The sequence below is a fragment of the Polyodon spathula genome, chromosome 2 (genome assembly GCF_017654505.1).
Source record: "Polyodon spathula isolate WHYD16114869_AA chromosome 2, ASM1765450v1, whole genome shotgun sequence".
Lineage (NCBI taxonomy): Eukaryota > Metazoa > Chordata > Actinopteri > Acipenseriformes > Polyodontidae > Polyodon > Polyodon spathula.
Genome location: NC_054535.1, coordinates 108638686 through 108660655, shown reverse-complemented (window position 1 = coordinate 108660655; position 21970 = coordinate 108638686). Strand labels below are relative to the sequence as shown.

The following is a 21970-nucleotide window of genomic DNA, read 5'->3' as shown; positions in this document are numbered from 1 at the left end:
CACTCTGCTTCTGTTTATTTATGTTCTCTTTATTTCTCTCTCACTCATGTCTCTCTTGCTCTCCTGGTCTCTTTTTTCTCCATCCCTTCTCTTTTCTATCAATTATTCTCATCCTTTAATCGTACTTTCTCAGTCCTAGCTTTTCTCTCTCTCTCTCTCTCTCTCTCTCTCTCTCTCTCTCTCTCTCTCTCTCTCTCTCTCTCTCTCTCTCTCATTCTCTCTTAATATTTTTCCCAGTGGATCCCTCTCCAAGATAAAAGATTCTTTGACATAAACATTCCAGCAATAATTTACAACCCAATCGCTCACAGGGTCGTTTAAGGAAGGTTCAAACACTACAACTATAAAAAATAATTAAAAAAGGCCTTTCCCACATATTACAGCCAGTTATTTAAAACATGAACACGGGTGATTTGCAAATGAAATTGTCCCCAGGCGTAGGAGAGACGTGGAGAAAGGCATTGATCAGATCAATTCTGCCGGGGGACCCTGGTTAATGCGTTGCACTTTCTCTTCCGATGAAAATTCCATATCTAGCCACAAGATCAAAAACACCACAGCCTTTTGATACATCATCTTGATCGTGAGCTTGTGTAACGAGTTAGAGGCAAAGTTACAAGATCTAAAACTACGAATGCAGTCGAGCCGGGCACTGTCACATGCGATGTGTGTGGTCACCAGTTCATGCCCAGCTCCTGAAGTGCCTTCAATAGTAGACATGCAATTCAAGCAGGGTGACCAGATAGAAAGAGTGAAAAACTGGGACACTTTCAGTTGATGAGGGGAGGAAAGAAACCGTGTGAACTACTGCAGATAAATCAGCACTACAAGTACAATCAAGTACAGCTACCTCAGCTCAAACAACCGTCTGTTTACTTTTTAAACACAGTTAGAATTTTAGACCCGAATATAGGCCGGTTTTCTTTGTTTTGACTCGGTACTGATAAAATAACAAATTACATGGCAACAAATGAGAATGTCGAGAATGTCGGCAGCAGCTGCTGAGATATTGCATGCTTGCCTTTAACAAATGACAGTACTCTGTTTTAGTAAAGAAGCACGTACCACTATTGTTAGACTTTTATAGTGCTCTGAAATATTAGGTGTATTCATTGTTTAAACAGGTCTGCCAAATGTCTGTGAAATTCTAATTATTACCTTAATCCTAATGAGATGACTTGACCATGGGTATATGATTGAATCCATTTTTTCCCACTGCGTTTGTTACTTGCTCGTCTTTTTTGCTTTTTAGTGACAGGCTCGTCAACAACACCAGTCATCATGACACTTCACCAGTAAAACCGGACGCACAGGCACATGCACCAAGAAAAACACATGGCATATACCGCATCGTATGACTGCAGGTTCACGTGATTGGATAGCTGCATAGATGCAATGCAAACAACTCACTCAAACAACACGCCCTAAACCAGTAGAGTATGCTGTTGCACCGTGAGACAGTACAGCAGCCACAGATACAAAATGTCATAACAAGAAAATAAAAATGTCACATTTTATGCCTGGGTTTTCAACGTTTGCTCTAAAAATCGAGACAAATGGCATCCCGACATTACCTCGATCGGGAGATGGGACAAAACCCCTAATATAGAGACAATTCCGATTTTATCAGGACATCTCGTCACCCTAAATTCAAGTTACAAGGTTCAGGGCTTAAAACCTTTCTGTTTTATGGGATTACAGCCTGGGGCAGGTCAGACAGCCGGTGTCAGCCACATACACATACAGCAGAATCATGCAAGCAGGCACACGTGCTTATGCTCAGGCAAACACGGCTTTTTCAGAAAATGATGTTCCTCCTTTGGTTTCATGTAGCAGCTCATGCGTTTGTCTCCAAGTACAAGCACCCCCACAGCTGAAGTTAAGTGTAGATGCAAGAGGTGTTTTTAAATCAGCATTACTATACAACAGCATGGTAAGTTGTGACAGTGACGTTAACAACACACTACATTAAAAACCTTTTCATTGTATTTCTAATAGATTTTCTTTCTCTTCAAGTCTTTAATAAACCAGTTTTGCTTACAAGCCTATCTCTCATATACAGAAAGTATCAGCTAAATACAGAAGCAAATATGCCTATTTGCATGATTATACAGTATTGCTTGCCTGCAGTTTAACATTTCTCCTGTATTGAATTTCTGTTTTACATTGGGTCCTGCCAGGGTCCAGGTGTTTAAGCTTATTTTTTAAACTAAAGGTTTGTTTAAAAGAAACCTTTTTTTAATGCAGAAATTAATTTTAAGAATGCTGTCATGGTTTAGTTTGAAAACATAAATCTACAATACTTTTAACAGCCTATGCAGTTGATTTAAACAGAGAAGGGTCTCAATATGGTGAAACTTAAAGGAAACTTAAGTCAAGCAAACAAACGTCTCAGCCAGTGCCTTCATCAGCGCACAGTGATGAGGAAGCCAACCAAAGCGTTTGTCTAATAGCTGCTGGTTAACCCGCATTATTCTCATTAGCAAGTCAATTATCCAGGGATACAGGGCTAGATTCTCAGAGCTATTTACTCCAAAACCTCATTAGCATGATATTTTCACAAAGTAATGAAACAAGCAATAATGTTACCAAACCAGAAACAAACAACAGGTTTCTTCAAATCTAAGAGAGCTTTCCCAGCCTGTCCTTAAAAAGCCCAGCTCAATCATGTCACATCTCTGCATATTACTGCTTTCAGAAGGAGAGGCCTAATGGAATTGTGAGCAATGTCAGTGCGTTATACTCTGTGCAACACAGGGCTAATTTCAGCACTGGCATTAGGGCCTTGTCTGGGTCATCTCAGCCGCAGATTGAACTGTGTGTTCCTTCATTATCCTAAGACAGCTGTGGCAATCCAGCTGTGCAGTCTGGTCAGTAGCTTGTGATGTTGTGGCGTCAGACTCTACCGACCAGACTACACTGCACTGTTGCACACAGGCAAGGCTCAGAACAGCTGTGTCAATTACTGAGAACAGATAGAACCATGTTTTCATAGACAATGTTATATTATCAGGACTCATATCATCAGTTATTCACTTGCCTGACCCCTATGATTATCCCTATTATAATATGAACAGCAACATGCAAATGTATTGTGGTTCATACTGGAATACAAGCCAATGTTTCTGATTACCTTTAGACCGATGATTACCTTTCTGTGTGGACTGTAACTGTAAGTGTTTAAGATGCAAAGCCGGGCCGCTTAGAGGGTGAAGCAAATCTCCTTAGAGCTTAAAAACCAATGTTCATGCTGTCTGACTCGAGGACTCAGTGGCATAAAACCAGCCTTAAAGTAAATCCGCCTGACCTTGCTTTTTCCTGGATGCACATAGATTTTTTTTTTTTTTACATAAATTATACAGCACTTAACTGCTTAATAGAAGATAAAAGCTATTCTGGTAAATGAAAGCAAGGCTTGTTTTTGGTGACACTGGTGGCTCAACTAGCAGTGTGTCCTGGGTCTTGACGCTTGACCTAAGGAAGATGCCACTATTTTCAGACCACATCAATTGACTGGTCAGGAACCTGTGATCTCTCAAACTGCAGCGCTCGAGACTGACACGTGAGAGGCACATCAAAACAGGAAGACCCTCCCCAGCCTGTCCCTGTATTAGTACACAAAAATGATAATATCTGATATCCTAGTGGTGTTTAAATGCCCTGTGACTGGCAGTCTATATATTCTATTGTGTGTGCTTTCTCTCTTTGGTTTGTTGAAGTTTATTAACTTACTTACTTGCCAGGCTTACTAACTATTCCTCCAAAAAACATCCTCTTTCAACCACTTATAAAAGGTGACTTACTAAAATGAAGGTTGGGGAAAGAAATAGTACTACAGGTATGCATGTGTCCTTACACGCCTAATGAAAGGAATTGCTGTAAACGTGTGTACATTGTTATATATGCCTCCTGGGGATCCAGTTTGAAATCAGTAAATGTTACGTGTGATTGACTTGTGACGTGGACTACTGACATCGTTACCACCAATATCAGTCTTGAGCATCACCCAAAGAACCACAGCCCATCAGGACACTTACGACTCAGCTGTCTAGAAGGCTTGTGAATTTCAAGGGTCTTTCTATCCAGAGGATGTGTAAGGCTTATTGCTCTCCTTCGTTCCTGCTGGAGTGTCTACAGCACTCTATGCTGGGCAGAGTGGTATATTTATATCCATGATCTTACAGTTATATAGCCCTGCTTTATCCACTAAAGCATTGTAAACAAATTAATGAAAGCACAAGGCACAAGTTAGCGCACCTGGTAATTGAAGTGGACAGTCATTTTGGGCTCAGCAATACATAAAAGTACTTGCCGCATGGTAAAAGCATATTGTAGCAGGCACACTGCAGCAGTCATATTGTAATTGGTTACATAGCTTACTTTAGGGCTGACGGGGAGTAGTAGTAGTAGTAGTTTCCAGTCTGGTCCGCAGACGAATCCCCAGCCAGTTGGGGTGGTTGGTGGGGCTTGTGTAATTGTGGGGGAGACTTTGCTGATTGTTTTGGGCTACACTCCCGTCCAACACCATTGGTGGCTGGGCCGTGATGTCATCAATTAAGGAGGTGGAGATAAGAGAGGATAAATAGTGACATAGTTCACAATAGAGCGAGTCATGAAGAGGAACATTGGTGGCAACAAAAAGACCTATTTTAACTCTGGTCTGTTTTGTGTCAATATCAAAGAACAGCACAGTGGTAAAGCACAACAAAAAATATTTCAAAAGCCAAGAATACGCATGTTAGAGCATGGCACACTGTGAAACAGTCATGCAAATATAAAGTGTTTTAAATGGTCTCTGCTGTGGCCCGGGAGTTTAAAAAGTTTGTGAAAACAGCTTTCTGTTCGAAAGTTCGTCTGAGTCTCAGAGAATGCTGGCTGTCACATTACGAGACCCAGTTCAGCAACAGATGAGAACAGACCAAATGCTTTAATACCGGTCAACTCACACAGCTGTCTCTTTAAACATTAAACACAAATGCTCCATTCAATCCCGTCTCCTGACTCCATTCCAAAAAATGCTTAAAAAGGGCTTTTTGAAGAGGTAGCATGTCAGGCTGTGAGTCAAAGGAAATGGAAATCAATATTATGTGCAAGGGGTTTTGGATGAAGTGAGCACTTTTATTTATTTATTTTTTCTGCAAAATTCTGCAACAGTCCATTATTTATAATATTGCTGTCAGTTCACTTTGTAGGGTTCTTTGCAATCTGAATAGAAAAAGCACCAGAGACCCCGAAACAGGGCTGACAGTGCGGCCTGTTCGCTGTGCTACAAGAAACAGGCTCCCTCCGTGCCGCTGAGCAGCAGGTCTTTATACTGCACTGCTCAACTCAGTCAGCTACCGAAGAGAGACTTTATCTCAAGGCACAACAGTCTAGAACAGTGAACTTTATTCCAATCCAGTCTGAAATTAGTTTAATTGACCCTCAGCATGTTCAATTAATTAATTTATAACCTGGTTGAAAAGAAAAACTCTGTACTGGAGTGGATTGTGGCAATAGACAAGTTTATTACTGCCAGTGCATACACCCTAAAGAACTTGTGTAAATATTTCCTTTTTGCCCATCATTTGTTGGCAGAAATCCCATCATGTAGACCCCAGTCCTTGCATATGGAGTTGTTTTGTGTTTTTTAATGAGGGGTTCTAGTCAACCACAAATCAGTAGGGGGGTTACATTTGCTATTGGGAATAGCTTTAAAAAATGTTATAGAGTTGTCGTCTTTAAGCCTGGTTCTGCATCAGCGCATGGAGAAGACGGTCCTCCCTGTTCCAGGGTGTTTTTGCCTCCCTGTTAATGTGTGGTTGTGTGTAGGGAGGCACTGTCCCAGGGTGTTTCTGTATCGTGACATTTTGTATTGCATTGTAACCGTTCCTCTCTCTCTCTCTCTCTGTTCCTCAGAGTCACTATGTGGCGTGCATGACAGCAATCCTCAGCCACATGGACGATTCCCACTACAGAGATTATATCCAGTCCTTCACCAAGCACCCCAGGACCCAGGACCTCATGGTGAGTACACAGGCCTCTCACAAGCCCTGGCTTCACCGTGACCCCCTGAAGGCCTAGCCCTCCGCGAGGGACCCTGGAGTAGCACTGCTAAAGGCAGCACATCCCAAGATTTCTTTTTCAGTCAATAGCAAGATTAACAAATCCGTAGGCAGAGTGTATTACACAGAATACTCCTCCAGTAAGCTGTGACGAGTTTATGAATCACTTCAATAAAAAAGTGACCGACATTAGGAATCAGTTGAACAACTACATACCACATCAAGATAAGTTGGCTGATATAAACAATGATACAAATATCTTGGTCTGTCTGAACCTAACCAAACCTTACAGCACTTTTGCTTGCCAAGTGAACAAGAGCTGGATGCCATAATTAAAAAGACAAATCCCACAACATGTGCATTAGATCCCATTCCTACTACACTTTTGAGAAAAGTATATCCAAAAATAAATAACACAGTTTTAAATATTGTTAACAGCTCACTGTCATCAGGTATTGTTCCAAATTCTTTGAAGATTGCTGTAGTAAAACCCCTGTTCAAGAAGCCTATCCTCGATCCCAATGTGCTTAATAATTACAGGCCTATTTCTAATCTCCCTTTTTGTCCAAAGTGTTAGAAAGAGTATTGACTGAACAATTAAATAGATTTCTTGCTGCACAGAACATTTCTGAGAAATTTCAATCAGGTTTCAGGCCTTGGCACCGAGACGGCACTGATTCGAATGGGAAATGATAAGCTGTTGACCTCTGACATTGGCTCGCCTTCAGTACTTGTTCTACTGGATCCAAGTGCTGCTTTCGACACCATTTATCATTCTGTCTTAATTAATCACCTTGAACATTCTCTCTAAATGTTAAATTCGAGGTGGAGACCTCTTTTATGTCAAAGGTTGCATGTGGGGATCCTCAGGGTTCAATTTTTGGCCCAATCCTGTTCTCTCTTAATATAGTTCCTTTGGGAAATATTATTCGTAGACACAGAGTTCATTTTCATTGCTATGCTGATGACACTCAGCTTTACCTGTCTCTCAAACAGGGGGATGTATCTGCTGCTCATATTCTGAATACCTGCCTTGCTGACATTAAACACTGGATGTTTAAAAACTTTTTAATGCTAAACTCAGACAAAATAGAATTGATGATAATGAGACCTCCGAAGCAATACAAGGACATTGATTCATCTGATTTTCTACTTGACGGTCTCTGTACAGATTCTAGAGCAGAGATAAAAAACCTTGGTGTCATTTTAGATCCAGACCTCTCTTTTGAATCACACATTAAAAATATTACAAAAATTTCCTTTTTTCATTTAACAAACATAGCTAGACTGAGAGGTATGCTTTGTTACATATAACATATTATATAGAATTGCAGTAGTTTATTGAACGTGCTTTCATTGCACTTCAGCTGCAGTTGCTTATCATATTGTATTCACACACACACACAGACAAACTCGACCCTTAATTGCTGGATCGCTGGGAAACACAGCCCCCTGTGTTCAATTTAAAGGTTTTGTGAATTCCACATCGTTCAGGGCTATACATCTCTGTAACTGCTTTCATCAGCAGAGCAGACCCCGGGCTGGATAAACACGCACACCCTGTTTTCACACGGAATCTTCTCATTAGAAACGTCAGTGTAAAAAGGCCAGACGGAGGGGCGGCAATCTGTCACCCTATCGCAGAGCTGTCCTCAATTAGAGGGCTATTAGTTTGATTCAGAGCACAACAAAGAGAGAGAGAGAGGAGTGTTGCAAAACACACCATTTATAGAGAAGCGTTGCAAAAGACACCGTTTATAGAGGAGCGTTGCAAAATACACCGTTTATAGAAGAGCGTTGCAAAACACATCGTTTACAGAGGAGCGTTGCAAAACACACCATTTACAGAGAAGCATTGCAAAACACATCGTTTATAGAGGAGCGTTGCAAAACACACCATTTACAGAGGAGCGTTGCAAAACACACCGTTTACAGAGGAGCGTTGCAAAACACACCGTTTACAGAGGAGCGTTGCAAAACACACCGTTTACAGAGGAGCGTTGCAAAACACATCGTTTACAGAGGAGCGTTGCAAAACACACCATTTACAGAGAAGCATTGCAAAACACATCGTTTATAGAGAAGCATTTCAAAACACACCATTTATAGAGGAGCATTGCAAAACACACCATTTATAGAGGAGCATTGCAAAACACACCGTTTATAGAGGAGCGTTGCAAAACACACCGTTTACAGAGGAGCGTTGCAAAACACACCGTTTACAGAGGAGCATTGCAAAACACACCATTTACAAAGAAGCATTGCAAAACACATCGTTTATAGAGAAGCATTTCAAAACACACCGTTTATAGAGGAGCATTGCAAAACACATCATTTATAGAGGAGCATTGCAAAATACACCGTTTATAGAGGCTGTTTACTACAAGAAGCATAACATGTTTTTTTACCTCCATGTACAACACAGTGCTTTTACATTAAACTAGTGCTTTTCCAAAATACCCATATAGATGGTGTATCTCACTGTATCCATCCTGTAGAAATGAATGAAGTTTCGAACGTGTTGAGTGAGTGTACAGCGCTGATGCTCAGTATCTGAGCTGCACAGCAGGCTTGTTAAAAGATCATCATTCAGCATTGCTTGGTTAAAGCTCTCAGTATGTATTTGGCCTGCTTTCAGTGCAATGCTCACTGTATGATTGTCTAACACTCTTGTGTAATGAAAGGTTTTTGGAAAAGCATACACTGTATTAAGAGCAGTGCTTTAGTTTCTTATGGGGTATAATGATGGAAAACGCAAAGCAAGCATTCTTCGCTTAAATGAGAAAGAAAACTCCCTTTCCACCTCCCCAAGTGGTGTGAAAGAGATGCGCTCGCTCACCTTTACTAATCTCCAGCATCCACTTTAATACTGAGCTTGCTGCAATGAAACCACGTCAAGCTTCACTTACGTAGCATCTCCCTTCTCCTGAATCTTGACAACCTTGCATTGATTTTTATATTAAATACAGCCGTCTAGTAACTCCTTCTTCCCTTGTATTGCATTTCCTGAAGCTCAAACCTTATGTATTTATTTATTTTCATTTAAAAAAAATACATAATTGAAAACTCCTGGGGTTCGTTTATCATTTGGTAGTAATTTTGTGCTGTGCTGTTTGGTCTTGTGGGTCCCGTATTGACTTATCTGATGCTACTGTCACGGCAAGTTTGAGATTTAATACTCTTTAATGGCTATTGTGCTGTTTAAGGTTTAAGTCTAAAGTTGTACCTTGAGTTAAGGGAGGCCTGATTGAAGTCTTTAAAATCTTAAAAGGAATTGACACCCTAACCTATACTTTAAGTGCAGCGTAGAAACCAGGACAAGAGAACACAGCTGGAAATGAAGTGGAGATAGACTTTGAGGGAAGAGACACTTCTTCACACAGAGCATGGTGAGGGTATGGAATGGGTTTCCAAGTCATGTTCTTGAGGCTGAATTACTTGGATCCTTTAAAACCCAACATGACTAAAGATTTGAGGTCAATGAGCTACTATGAACCGGGCGAGTTTAAATGTGTTAAATGACCATGTCTCATTCGTAAATGTTCTTATGTTCTTAATTAAAGCACATGTTTTTATTATTTTTTTCTACACTATATTTGTATGAATTATATCATCATTGTTAAATGCTTTGAAATATGACTTGATGCCTTATTTTTCTTGGACACCCACAACAGCACAACATGTGTCAGGACTGCCTACAGGGAGACGATGGTAATTAAACAGATTGTTACAGCTCTAGGGGAGCCCCAGTGTGGCTCTGATCAGCCACATGATGGATTGTTTTTAAAGTTCTCTAAACTGCAGAAAAAGGTCAGCTCATGTTCGAATGCACCATGCCAAGTAAAAGGAGAGAGACCCGCTGGGCATGGATCTACAAGCTCCCAGCGATCAATGGAGCTGTGGAGCTGGTCTCTCCAGCACTCACAGAAGAGGGCTGTATGATCTACCGTCTCTGACCCAGCTCCCTGCATCTGCAGACAGCCTCTGCTCTGAGCATGCAGCTGTTTCCTCAAGCGCTAGAGCCAGGAATTTGGACAATAACAACATGGCAAAGTTGAGTTTTTAGTATATATACAAAAAGTTTTAAACAGCAATTGTAATTAACTTTGATTAAGAGAATACCGTATCAGAACTAACAAAGAACAATCTTTAAGAAATGCACAAGTTAAAGCTTTTTGAAAAGAGCTGTATTTCTACAGCATTGTGACTTCTGCTATATCTCCACTACGTTGTTATTACATACATGATACCATATTGCAGCAACAGTACACATTGTAACTACTACTGGAACTACACATTTCTAGCGGTGTGCAAAGGCCAAAGAATTAAACAAAAAATACTGAAAAATGTTTGCATGCTAAATCTCGTCAACAGACAATACAGTCACAAGGAGCTGATCAGGTGCTTCCTAATATATAAGCGTGCATGGAACTGATATCGTGTTACATTTGACATTCTTTTATCTCATACTGCTATGTAAAGAATTAAAGAGACCAAGAAAAAAATAATGAAAGAATGTATCAAATGTATGCAATTTGCTAAATTGCAACCTTATTGAAAATGGAGCAATTCTCTCACTCAGCACAAAGGTAGCAGTGCGGTAGAGTGCAGGTGTTGCAAGTCTTTTAACTTGAGAGCTCAGCAGCCAAGATAAGAGAGAACCGTTATTCTGTGACACCGGCAGAGAGGCGTTCCTTTTCCTAGTGAACATTAGCCCCAGTAACACTGCACGTGTGCTGGCCTGTTGTGAGATCAATCCAGGCAGTTTCCCAATGATTCATGACAGGTAAGCTGAACGCTTCAAAGGCATTGAGACTGGCTTCAGTGAAGCCTGCCCAAGATTGACAACCTCTGCTCTGCTGCTATATAAAAGAAAGAAGCAAGAAATGTACCGTCGTGAAACCAAACAAACTATATAAATGAACATTGCTTCTAAATGCACATTGCTTCTAAATGCACATTGCTTCTAAATGCACATTGCCTCTTCACATTGCTGAGCCAACCCAGAACCTAGCATTCCCAAAACCTCACTGTGCACAAAGCAGCCAGGCCTGCTCAAGCAAACAGGTACAAGGGTGGTGGAGGCTTGTCTAAAGCAGTTACCTGCCTTTTTTTTCATTTTTTGTTAGGATTCCTGACTAACTGGTTACTAATTGGTTATATTCATAGATCTCTAGTGCCACCCACTGGGCTGTAATCTTTTGAGTTAAGGACAGACTTTTCTTTTCAGAGAGAAAATGTAATTGCCCCTGTGAACGTGTGGTTTGCAGTGCTCAGGTGTAGGGGTGACGCAGTGCTCCGGGTTAGATAAACACAAGACAGTTCACAGTTCAAACAGCTTTATTTTCACTGGGTTGCATGTCAACAACTCTTTAAATAATAATATGCACGGGCTCAACACAACAATGTGTACTGCACTGTGCTTAAAAAGAGGGTTACAGTCCTGAACGTAAAGGACACAAGAAAAACACGAACACTAAACACAGACACTAAACACATGCACTAAACACAGACACTAAACACATACACTAAACACACGCACTAAACACACAGACACTAAACACGCGCACTAATCACATACACTAAACGCTAAACACACACACACTAAACACAGACCCTAAACACAGACACTAACACTTAGATGAAACAGCGCATGCTCTCGGTGCAGTGGGGTGCAGGTTGCCAGTGGTGCTTTGTGCAGTCTGGGTTTGCGTGCTGGCCTCAAGAGGCAGCTCCCAGATGTTTTAGCTGTCTAACAGGAACAAACAGTAACAATTAGTCAGGTACCAAACAAACAAAACACGAAACACTCACAATCCCACAGCCCTCGTTTCCTATCATCAACCACAACAAAGGAACCGGCATCACGTCCCCCTAAAGTACCCTGAGCCCCTCCCCCTCAGATAGCTAGTTCAAACACATCTCCTCCAATTCATGACTGATACTTCGCTCACTGTACTAGAGCGATGACTCTTGGTACTGTGACCCCGGCCCCTTCCTGAATGGCCGGCTTCCGACTGACCCTGGACTGACCTGCCCAACTATTCAGTACGAGGCATCAGTTCCTGTTGTACAGCGCCCTCACAGGTCGGAAGGGAGATTGGTGATTTGGATTCATTCGCTCTGTGTCACAGCCCCTTACTAATTGGTTACAAATAATTCGGTACCATCAATGCTCACAGCTGCAATCCCAGAGCTCTGTCTATTGAGTTCTTAAATAATCTTGACAACTTGTTTATTTTCACACAATTTCAAGCCTTGGTCTCTGTGCTGAAGATAAAATATTGACTCTGGATAACTTTGCCAACTTTATTCAGGATTTGAAAAACTTCAATCAAGTCCCTCCTAGGCCTTCATTGTTCTTGGCAAAATAGGTCCAGCCCTCCGTAGCTCCTGTCCTTTAGCCCTGGGAGGAGTGTGGTTGCTCTTCACTGGACTCTCTCCAAAGTCATTGTTTTAATGTAAAGATCTTAATTCTATGCACTGTTCTAAATGCGTGAATAAATAAAACAACACCCTGCTGCAGAAAACAGCCAGCACAGCCAGCTCGGAGCAGACAGAATGCCAACATGGTTAAATAGAGGACCTATGGTGTGGCTGGGTTTAATTGAAGACCTCTGGTGTGGCTGTGTGCTCCGGACAGCACCCAAGAAATGAAGCACAGCCACCGAGGTTCGGAGGAGACCAGAGTCTTTTATAATAACAAAAAAGGACTGAGATTTATTTAGAGCGAAGCATGGAGATAGGAAAACAACAGCAAGATTCAACACATCTCATAGGTGTTGCTATAACTGATCACACCTGGCTCTTAACACAAAACAAAAGATAACGAGAAAGAGGCTCCATTGAAAACATTTAGTTACAATGTGATTACATTATTATCAATAAACAAGCAAGGGCTAGATGATTAAAATGATGATGCTGTCGAAATCGTTGCAAACCAGCTGCAAACGAGTCGGAAGTCTTGGGTGAAATGTACTGAACAAGGGCAATGCTATTTGTGACTTTAGGGAATGCTTTGCAGCAGCAGTTTATCTTTGCTGTTCAACCTTAGATGAAGATGTAATTATAGGTGTGTCTGCATAAATTCGCAAAAATGGGGTGGAGATAGTCCAAATGAGGGTTTTCAAATATTATAATGAGGTGTACTAAAGCTGCTGGCAATTGCATCAATATGTTAAGAACTTTTGAAAGCACGTTTTAAACAATCACAATTAGCTAACCTTTAAAAGGCTATGTGACAAACATTATCCCCTAACCATGGCAGCTGTGATTGAAGCAAGAAGGAGACCTTGTCTTTAGCAAGAACGAGTGATTTGTAAGATGAGGAAGAGTATTTTGTACCCTCATTACCCTCTTTGATTTAAATGAAGACCAAATTAAGCACAGATACAGACTCGACAGCCACACCATTCTTGAGCTGCTGTCCTGTTTAAAAGATGAGAAGAAAATTGTGCTAATGAAGATTTGGAGTAAATAGCTTTGAGAATCTAGCCCAGAGTGTCAGACTCTGTCGGCCCAGACTGTCAGTAAAGAGTGGGACCTGTTCTCGTGCTCAGCCGATTCGCTCGCAAGCCTCCAGGAGGATGTGCTGCCGTTATATTTTGTAATGAAATTAACATGAAGGAAATGAACTGAAAGGGTCATTAGTGTGATTGAAGAGAGACACTTTGAGAATGGAAGCAATGTGCACAGATGGGCTGGAAGGAGCAGGCACAGTGATTAATGGGGCTGCTGTCATACTGCTTTCAGACTTTATTAATGTCACCGCAACTTCCCAGCAGCACCAGTCTTCGCAAATTATATATTTCATTTTTTTAAAAATGGCTAAATCTGTTACGAATGGTTCGAGGCTGTAACACATACTTGGATGACAAAGCTGATATAATGGCAATCTGTTAAATGGGGCATTTTCAAGGAACACTGTCCCATTCGTACAGGCCAGCTGGGAGCCTCTTGCCCTACTGTATTAGCATATTCAGATTCATAAGGATGAACAGGGCCATAGGTTAATGCACATAGGGTTAGCAAAATAATAGAATACCCCAAATCCTGCGAGTGTACTTTAGAGCAATGGACTACTCTGAGAAGAGTGTAATCAGCCCATTAAATCGTTGATCTCAACCTACTAGTTACTGAGGGTGGGGCGTTCCTAATGACCCATCTGAACGGGATGACATTATATGTCATAATGTCACATTTGATGGGTTTGTTATAAGAACATCAGGACATAACTTATGAATGAGAATGAGGTCATTTGGCCGATCAGTGCTCGTCCAATTCCAAGTCGCTGATTGATCTGAAAACTTTGTCAAGTCAGTCGAATACGCTCTTACTGGCAGGCTTGCCAGAGTCTTGGCTCTCAGGAGGGACTGACTGCAAGAGTTCATCTCCTATCCCTCACTCAGGCTTAGCCTGGACCAGCTCCATCCACCAGCATCACAGCAACAGGCTCAGTCGGCAAAGCGCATGGGAGACGCAAGCACAGGTTTAAAACAAAATGAGCTTTATCTGTAGCGACCATGATTGCGGTGATCCATGCCCCTCTGGTGTTCACAATAGTAGCGCTACACTTAGTTAATCGCAATGCAAGATGTGCATAAAGACAGCCACGCACCCCAGTTAATGAGAGAGTAGCATCTCTGTGGAGAAGGGGTTCGCTTCTGGGTTAGGAATATGCTATGTATTATTTTACGTGTCTGTTTAGTTGTTTCTGTTATTTTATAGTGGTGAGGTTTCATTTCTTATCATTTAAATTCATCATACATGATTTACTTGATGTGGTTTTCATTAGGTTTTGACTGATTAAGATCAGGGATGAAGAAATTCAGATTATATATAGTACTTAAGTTTAGAGAAAGGAAAATAGGCAGTTACTGAGAAAACAAGGGAATATACATAATATATTCAAGAAGCATCTTGAGGAAAGCGTAATGTCAAGATCAGGGTGGCTTGATTCATTGCAGACTGAACCTTTGCACTTTTACCTATTGTATTTACACAACCACCAAGACATTAACCTTTCTTTTACAAAAAAAACACATTAATACAAAAATAATGGATTGTGACATTTCAAATGAAGATTATTTATCATTATTGCAGCCTGATGCTGATCCTAATGTGGTTAACACCCCTATCAGAGTCAGTGGTACGATCCAAAACTTAATTGTTTATCAAAAAAAACTGAAATACTGACAGGGCCAGGATTTCAAGCAACAGCACTGATTTCTCCTCTGTTACGTGTAGCAGCGATGTGCAGGTTGTTTGAATAAAGATGTGTGCTGTCCGTGTGAACATGCTACTGCAGTAGATCTACATGTTAATTTCAGATCTTCCCGGAGCTTCTTCTCAGCGAAGGGATCTGAAAAAACTACACAGTGTTTTCTAGCTTTAGAGTAAAAAAAGAACAAGCAGAACACCACTGACTGACTTCATAGAAGCTCATTCGAATTGTAAGTTTGATCTATTGAATTTGAATTGTAAAGGACCTTACTTCAACAGTGCAGTGTCAGAAGACATTCCGTTATCATTGCTTGTTATTAACAAGTTCTTCTTTTCTAGTTTCTGCATTTTTTTTATTCAGTAGTCGCCAGTTGGTTTTATCATTTTCTCCCCAATTTGGAATAGCCAATTATTTTTAGGCTCGGCTCACCGCTACCACCCTGGGCGCTGACTCGGGAGCGGTGAAGACGAACACATGCTGTCCTCCAAAGCGTGAGCCGTCAGCCAACTGCTTCTCTACACTCACCATGCAGCCACCCAGGAGCTACAGCGTCGGAGGACAACGCAGCTCTGGGCAGCTTACAGGCAAGCCCGCAGGCGCCCGGCTGGACCACAGGGGTCGCTGGTGCGTTGTGAGCCAAGGACACCCTGGCTGTACTGCATTGCTGTACCAGCTGTATAAACTCTTAGATTACTGCACAGCAGTATGAAGGTGGGGCAAACATAACTCTACTCAAAACTGCAAAGCATGCTGGTAGTAACTCAGGAAGGATAACTCACTGACATGTTCTATTTATTTTTTTGAGTACAAGTCACTGAAAGTATTTCATTAGTTATGCTAGAGTAGCTTTTACACACGTGTAAAGGCAGTGCTGATAGAGTGGCTTTGTAACCCTGTTTTTCTTATACATTCACTTATGTTCTCAATGAACAGGCAGCAACATCTGAACAGTGCTGGCAATGCGCCATGCTTTGGATTCCTAGAGCTACACTGCCACTCCTCTCATAGAGCCCCTAATATAAATGTCTCACAATGGGTTTTGCGGGGTGCTGTACTGTAGTATATATAAAATATGTACCTAATGGAAGCAGAATATTCTTCACCTTCTTATTTCTCACAGTGCTGTCCCAAGCAAACCTTTACACTTGTTTGTTTTTTTTCACAGAATCAATTTATGCCAGCAGCTTATACAGCACTTGTTATACGAGGAGCAACCAAGTAAAAGAATGGAGTTTATTATCCTTCAGCTCAGCAGCACTGCCTCATAAAGAACACATAAAAATCACGGGTCTTTCACACTTTCCATTACTAATTCATTGCTTTACTGTTCATCGGATGGCAAGCTCACTTTTATGGCTCATATTGACCGCGCTTGAATAACACAAGCCACAGTATGTTTTGATAAGGACGCAGGACCTGCTCCGTCTACCAGGATCCAGCATGGTGTATGGGGGCCCTGTGCTGTTAGAGGACTGTGGATCCTGGATGATGGTGTAATGGGTTACCCCTAGCTGCTGATGTACAGTATGTAGCCTATTGTTCTGACATCTGTATAAGGCACACACTTAACCGCATGTGTAGTGGTCAGTGTTCATTTCCATTGTGTGTTCTGACCCCAAAATCAGATGATGTTAAGGGGCACATAAGGACCTTTTTATGTTATTGTGTTACATGTTCCCATGTGTTGCTACAACTGTTTACGTAAGGTGTGTGTATTTTTTTTATTTTTTTTTTACATTTTGACAACTTTTTAAAAATTTTTAATTGCATTCCCTGCCTCAAGATGGCTTCCCATGTACTCACATGGACCTCTCAGAGCTACATTTCCCATCATCCTCCTGCTCACATATGTAACTGAGATTAATTTACCAGTGAGCAGGAGGATGATGGGAAATGTAGCTCTGAGAGGTCCATGTGGGTACATGGGAAGCCATCTTGAGACAGGGAATGCAATTAAAAAGTGAAAAAAAGTGGTCAAAATGTAAAAAAATAAAAATAAAACAGTATACACACCTTACATAAACAGTTGAAGCAACACATGGGAACATGTAACACAATAAAATTCAAAGGTCCTTATGTACCCTTTAAGAGCTTTACCCTTTAATAGCCATACATGCAGATGAGCCCGCCTCTGTTGCACGGTGGTTCATCTGCAGCCGCACATGCAGATGAGCCCGCCTCTGTTGCACGGTGGTTCATCTGCAGCCGCACATGCAGATGAGCCCGCCTCTGTTGCACGGTGGTTCATCTGCAGCCGCACATGCAGATGAGCCCGCCTCTGTTGCACGGTGGTTCATCTGTAGCCGCACATGCAGATGAGCCCGCCTCTGTTGCACGGTGGTTCATCTGTAGCCGCACATGCAGATGAGCCCGCCTCTGTTGCACGGTGGTTCATCTGCAGCCTCACATGCAGATGAGCCCGCCTCTGTTGCACGGTGGTTCATCTGCAGCCGCACATGCAGATGAGCCCGCCTCTGTTGCACGGTGGTTCATCTGCAGCCGCACATGCAGATGAGCCCGCCTCTGTTGCACGGTGGTTCATCTGTAGCCTCACATGCAGATGAGCCCGCCTCTGTTGCACGGTGGTTCATCTGCAGCCGCACATGCAGATGAGCCCGCCTCTGTTGCACGGTGGTTCATCTGCAGCCGCACATGCAGATGAGCCCGCCTCTGTTGCACGGTGGTTCATCTGTAGCCTCACATGCAGATGAGCCCGCCTCTGTTGCACGGTGGTTCATCTGTAGCCTCACATGCAGATGAGTCTGCCTCTATTGCACAGTGGTTAATGTGCTTGCTTGTGGTCTAGTTTGCACTGGACCTCCGCCCCGTTACATTGGTGCCATGACCTGGAGCTCACCTACCCGCTGCAGAGCTACCTCTTTTTGATGGAATTGTGCTTTCTGGTTCTTGTGCAGGACTTCCTGATGGAAACCTTCATCATCTTCAAGGACCTGATTGGGAAGACAGTCTACCCCTCTGACTGGATGGTGATGACCATGGTCCAGAACAGGTAGGGAACCACAGGGCTGGGGCAAGATGGATTGCATATTGTAATATAGCAAAAGCTAACTCTAGAGCCAGTCCAGGTTTTACATAGTGCACTGTAATAGCTATCCATAGCTATCTTTATTTTATTATGAACCTAACCACCTGAGTTTATTTGCATCATTACACATATGTAATTGGATTTGGTCCAGTCTCTGTCCTCTGCTTACTATTAAGGTTAACATAAGTCTTGACTGACTCTTGGGTCTTTATTAAAAACAAAACAGAAAAATGCAGTCTGCACACATCCTAGAGCATGCAGCCTTCCCTGAGCTCTCTCTCCTACTGAGGTCAGCACAAACAATGCTGAAGAGCTTGTGCTGCCTTGCTAGGTATAGCACATATCATCCATAATTACTAAACACTCCACACTGCATGACTTAGAGAAGAAACTCGGGCTATGAGGCTTTCTCACTGTCTTCAAAAATCTCATTTTAGTATTTCTAAGTTTAGTAATATTGGGTCTTTATTAATTTATACAAGAGATACTGTACTTAACATAGAGCACATGTGTTATAGACAGGGTTCACGTTCTACACAGTGTGCCTGTTCCCTTAAAAGAGCTCTGGTACCGTGATAACCAGTGTGGAACAAATCAACTCAAAGTGCTGGTCTCAGGGTTCGGCTCAATATATTTTTTATGGTATGTGCCTGTGCGCAATGTGTCCTCTGTGCAGTACACCACTCCAGGATTATGTCTTTGAACTCTTTGTATAATCAGATAAAAATTGGCCACTGGCTGCATTGTTTCTTAGGACTATGAAACCATGCCCAGACTCAGCTCCAGTATTATGTCTATGTCTGAACAAATTAGATTTAATCAATACATTGATTTATAGCCCCTGGAGTGAAATACAGTTAGGTCTCATTAAGGAGGGAGTGCAGCTTAAATATTATGAGACAGGGCCAAGTAGAGGACACTGTATCTGCCTTTGAAAGTCAGCACCACAGAACTCATGTGCATGTGTGTAAAGAGTGTACGCCCACTTGAAACTTACTCAAGTGACTCACTTGAAACTGGACTCAGCCAGGACAACCTCAATGTAATAACTGCCCGGCATTCCTCTGCTAATAATACTACAGTCATTAGGAAGCACTAACATGGAAAGGGGGAGTGTTTACTCTTCTACATCAACTGGGTGGGTGAACTTTAACTGGAGTTAAAGGTGTGTCCCTCCACGACACACCTCTAACAAAATGAACCGCAACTGGACGAGTCCCTCCACGACACACCTCTAACAAAATGAACCGCAACTGGATGAGTCCCTCCACGACACACCTCTAACAAAATGAATCGCACCTGGATGAGTCCCTCCACGACACACCTCTAACAAAATGAATCGCACCTGGACGAGTCCCTCCACGACACACCTCTAACAAAATGAACCGCAACTGGACGAGTCCCTCCACGACACACCTCTAACAAAATGAACCGCAACTGGATGAGTCCCTCCACGACACACCTCTAACAAAATGAATCGCACCTGGATGAGTCCCTCCACGACACACCTCTAACAAAATGAACCGCAACTGGATGAGTCCCTCCACGACACACCTCTAACAAAATGAACCGCAACTGGATGAGTCCCTCCACGACACACCTCTAACAAAATGAACCGCAACTGGATGAGTCCCTCCACGACACACCTCTAACAAAATGAACCGCACCTGGATGAGTCCCTCCACGACACACCTCTAACAAAATGAACCGCAACTGGATGAGTCCCTCCACGACACACCTCTAACAAAATGAACCGCAACTGGATGAGTCCCTCCACGACACACCTCTAACAAAATGAACCGCAACTGGATGAGTCCCTCCACGACACACCTCTAACAAAATGAACCGCAACTGGATGAGTCCCTCCACGACACACCTCTAACAAAATGAACCGCACCTGGATGAGTCCCTCCACGACACACCTCTAACAAAATGAACCGCAACTGGATGAGTCCCTCCACGACACACCTCTAACAAAATGAACTTCAACTGGATGAGTCCCTCCACGACACACCTCTAACAAAATGAACCGCAACTGGATGAGTCCCTCCACGACACACCTCTAACAAAATGAACCGCAACTGGATGAGTCCCTCCACGACACACCTCTAACAAAATGAACCGCAACTGGATGAGTCCCTCCACGACACACCTCTAACAAAATGAACTTCAACTGGATGAGTCCCTCCACGACACACCTCTAACAAAATGAACCGCAACTGGATGAGTCCCTCCACGACACACCTCTAACAAAATGAACCGCAACTGGATGAGTCCCTCCACGACACACCTCTAACAAAATGAACCGCAACTGGATGAGTCCCTCCACGACACAGCTCTGACAAACAGCGGCTTAGAAGGCCTGCTTCAAGAAGCAAATGGTCTCTTCGTCTTCATCTTTACCTTGGAGGTCTTGTGTCTCAGTCTTCCAGCACCCTTTTTGATTTTTGATTCACAAAAGTCAAGACCTGGAGAAGCACCCAATATTGAATAGCAGAAAGGATATCAGCAACTACAAGCGGCAACCTAAGGACTTCTTTTCATTACCGTCACAGTGAGCCTTGCTTTCTGATAAGAGAGCAGACCTCGAACTGTCAAAACAGAATGCAAAGCTGCAATAATCTTCTGTGCAAATATACTGGATCCGGTCCTCCAAAAACATTGTTATCTGAAGACCTGTCTAATACACTGTGTGTACATTTTAGACAAGTACAAATCCATTTAAAACTCTACTTATAAACTAATTTCTAAAATCATTGGATTGAACCAAGAAGTCCATTTTGATTTGAACCAATAATGATCAATATTATTTTGAATATGTGGATACATATATTTGGTTTTATAAAGTTATTTAAAAATCGATTTGCCATTAAGCATATCAGAAAAATGGATCTAATCTGAATGGGATGAATAAATCTGTTGTTCAATGCTAGGCAGTTAGAATTCAGACAGGATACATAAAGAAATGTTAACTGTGATTATACTGCAGGAGAATCAGGAGCCAGAAACATTAACTGTGAATATACTGCAGGAGAATCGGGAGCCAGAAACATTAACTGTGAATATACTGCATGAGAATCAGGAGTCTGAAACATTAACTGTGAATATACTGCATGAGAATCAGGAGTCTGAAACATTAACTGTGAATATACTGCATGAGAATCAGGAGTCTGAAACATTAACTGTGAATATACTGCAGGAGAATCAGGAGTCTGAAACATTAACTGTGAATATACTGCATGAGAATCAGGAGTCTGAAACATTAACTGTGAATATACTGCAGGAGAATCAGGATTCAGAACCAGTGATTGCAAAGACAAGGTAAAGGTGGAACACATTATTTTTAAATAGCTACATGTTCAAACAGAAAGGATGTTTTGTTGTGTCACAAGTACAGTATCTGCAACACTGTATGTATGTATATATATTGTAAATGATCCTCGCACTCACGGAGTTCGTTGCCCCTTTAAAATAGACCCAGGACACAGAAACGGAATTGCTTTAGCGCTGACGCGCACTTTTAATAAACATAAAACAAAACAGAAATAAACACCTAACTCCGTTTTGGAGCTCTCACTATACACCAGCCGATCTCTGACTCACACACAGGACGGCTAAGCTGTTTACCTGACAAACACCAAAACACAAACGGGCTTC

The 21970-nt window shown here is 42.1% G+C and overlaps 1 protein-coding gene across 1 annotated transcript in view; it reads left to right on the top strand.

The window, feature by feature from the left end:
• The window catches only part of LOC121327399 (dedicator of cytokinesis protein 2-like), a 457752-nt gene that overhangs the window by 323842 nt on the left and 111940 nt on the right, over positions 1–21970 (top strand). The window contains exons 28-29 of the mRNA XM_041271445.1: positions 5899–6006; positions 18183–18277. Coding sequence (XP_041127379.1) covers positions 5899–6006; positions 18183–18277 — 203 coding nt within the window. The remainder of the gene's footprint in view (positions 1–5898; positions 6007–18182; positions 18278–21970) is intronic.